General features: G+C 35.3%; 1 protein-coding gene across 2 annotated transcripts in view; it reads left to right on the forward strand.

The window, feature by feature from the left end:
• Tfb1 (transcription factor B1) overlaps positions 1–429 on the forward strand; it is a 24,632-nt gene extending 24,203 nt beyond the window's left edge. For both annotated transcript variants that reach the window (XM_043014827.2, XM_043014828.2), the window contains exon 11: positions 5–429. In XM_043014827.2, the coding sequence (XP_042870761.2) occupies positions 5–118 (114 nt within the window). In that variant the 3' untranslated portion in view covers positions 119–429. The remainder of the gene's footprint in view (positions 1–4) is intronic.
• The last annotated feature ends 2,071 nt before the right edge of the window (positions 430–2,500 follow it).

Consider the following 2,500-nt stretch of genomic DNA (forward strand, 5'->3'; position numbering starts at 1 on the left):
CCAGGAAATGGCAGTAAATGATTATAACTGCAACTCAACCATCTTGGACCACCTGATAGGCATGTTCAGCATTGCCAATACAAAGTTTGAAAATTGGAAGGCGCGGAACACCAGGTGAAAAGCGTAGCTGTTCGTAGGAAATGTGTTAGAACTTTATATATATTTAACAGTAATAAGAATTTTTACCAAATCAAGAGCAAAAACGAGTGACCTCTACCTCACTAGTTGACATCTGCAACAAACTGCAAGGAATAGAGATTGGAGTTATGTCACCGTAGTTATTTCTGAGATGTGAAATAACTTCGGATACAAAAGAAGAAGAAGGAGTCAGATATTACTGCCAATGGACCTGCTCTGGCTGGAGATGCTTGCCAATGAAACTACACTTTGTTACTTTTTTTTCTATAAATACATCATTATTATCCTGATTATATTTGTTTGTAGTGATCCCATACTAGTAATAACAGTATTTCAGACACGTTTTAATGCTGTTACACTACAGGCTTGTCAGCATAATTTCTTTTCTGTTTCAAACTCTCTTTATGATTTCTTCCAACTTCTGCAGCTTTCCTTTTTTGTGGGGAGGACTTCTTTCTGTTGTTTGTAATATCATTAATATTGTCATTATTTATTGTCTTTTGCTTGTTTTTAAGGCACATTTCTGAATACTAACTCATTAAATATTTATGTTTTTTATTTTTATTGTTTGTTATACATTTCTGTAATTATTTTGTATTCATATATAGTATGATTTGTAATTACATTCACCCATCGTGCATAGTTAAATCAAGAAAACTTATCTATTTTTAATTTTTTGCTGTTTATTATTATTGTTATTTTTATTAGTATTAGTACTAGTAGTTTTAGTAGTATTGTATATATATTTTTTTTCTGACAAAAGAACTGGCTTATTTCATAGTTCTCAAGTGCCAAAAAATGTCACAGGCTTATAGACGTGGTTTGTCTTGTGTACTTTCCCTTAGTCTGTCTCTTGTTTTGTTATTCCTTTGGGTGTTTATTGAATACAGATTCCAAGCTCTCCCTCTCTCCCTCTCCCAGTCTCCCCCTCTGCCTGTCTCCCCTCTCTGCCTCCCCCCTCTCCCCCTCTTCCTCTCTCCCTCTCTCCCTCTCTCCCTCCCTCTCTCCCTCTCTCCCTCTCCCTCCCTCCCTCCCTCCCTCCCTCCCTCCCTCCCTCTCTCTCTCTCTCTCTCTCTCTCTCTCTCTCTCTCTCTCTCTCTCTCTCTCTCTCTCTCTCTCTCTCTCTCTCTCTCCCCTCTCTCTCTCCCTCTCTCCCTCTCTCCTCTCTCCTCTCTCTCTCTCTCTCTCTCTCTCTCTCTCTCTCTCTCTCTCTCTCTCTCTCTCTCTCTCTCTCTCTCTCTCTCTCTCTCTCTCTCACACACACACACACACACACACACACACACACACACACACACACACACACACACACACACATATCTAATATACACAGTTGGAAATATTCATAAGCGAAAAGAAATGTTTTATATGTATCATTAGACTCTTAATCTGATCCAAAGGCAGTAGGTTAGTATTTTGTATTACTGATATTTGTATGTTTGTCTGAATTATACCTTTATTATATTTTACAAAAAAAAAATCTGCTGCTCTATACTGTATTAAGGAGAACTCCTGACTGAGTTTTGTTCCCATCTAGGAAAAAAAAATTATAAGTATTTTTTTTTCTTTTTACCACTAAGACCATTTTGGGCTTCAGAAACTTGGATTCAGAGTCCCAAGCTTAAAATATAGGTCTAGCAGTTGGTCTTCCTGATATTGGAATAATTTTATAATCCTTATTTAGCCGAGGCATTTTATTTTGTGTTATTCTGGCTTCGTTAGAGTTTTTAGAGTTGCAGAGTTTTTACATTGCATACTCCCCAGGGATGACTCAGAACAAAATTAAGATTGCTCATACATAGTTAAGTTACTAGAACCAAAACTTGAAATTGTCTCTCTTTAAATGTTGCAGAAAAAAAAAAAAAAAAAAAATAGGTGCTATAAATTCTAATGTACGGTATGATATGATAACATGCTGTAGAAGAGGAAAAGAATATAGAAAATGAAAGTTAATAAATCCTTAGTCAGGACTTCCTCTTTCTAAAGAATAAGGCATATTATTTGTTTTTCATTTATTACAGTATTCCTCCACTGTTCATATACTATCCACTATATTGTATTATAAAGATGTGTTAACCTCAAGGTGAAAAGATTTAGCTGGGTGATACGTATATACAAAGACATTTTGTGAAAGACTGGAATGCAGCAGGTTTCATGAAAAAAAAAAAAAAAAAAAAAAAAATGTAGTGCTTTTGCTGAAGAAGCATAACATAAGTTTAATTGATGTAGTGGACATTGCGTATTACTGTGCTCAGAGAAGTCAGATTGTATGTTTTTCAAGGGTAGAGTTTTTGTCAATAAGATGTTTTATATATTGTAGGTCAGTATTTCAAACAAAAATCTTTTGAGAAGAGTAATAGAT

The sequence above is a fragment of the Penaeus japonicus genome, unplaced genomic scaffold, assembly GCF_977035675.1.
Source record: "Penaeus japonicus unplaced genomic scaffold, GWHDUDI00000001_assembly GWHDUDI00000010, whole genome shotgun sequence".
Lineage (NCBI taxonomy): Eukaryota > Metazoa > Arthropoda > Malacostraca > Decapoda > Penaeidae > Penaeus > Penaeus japonicus.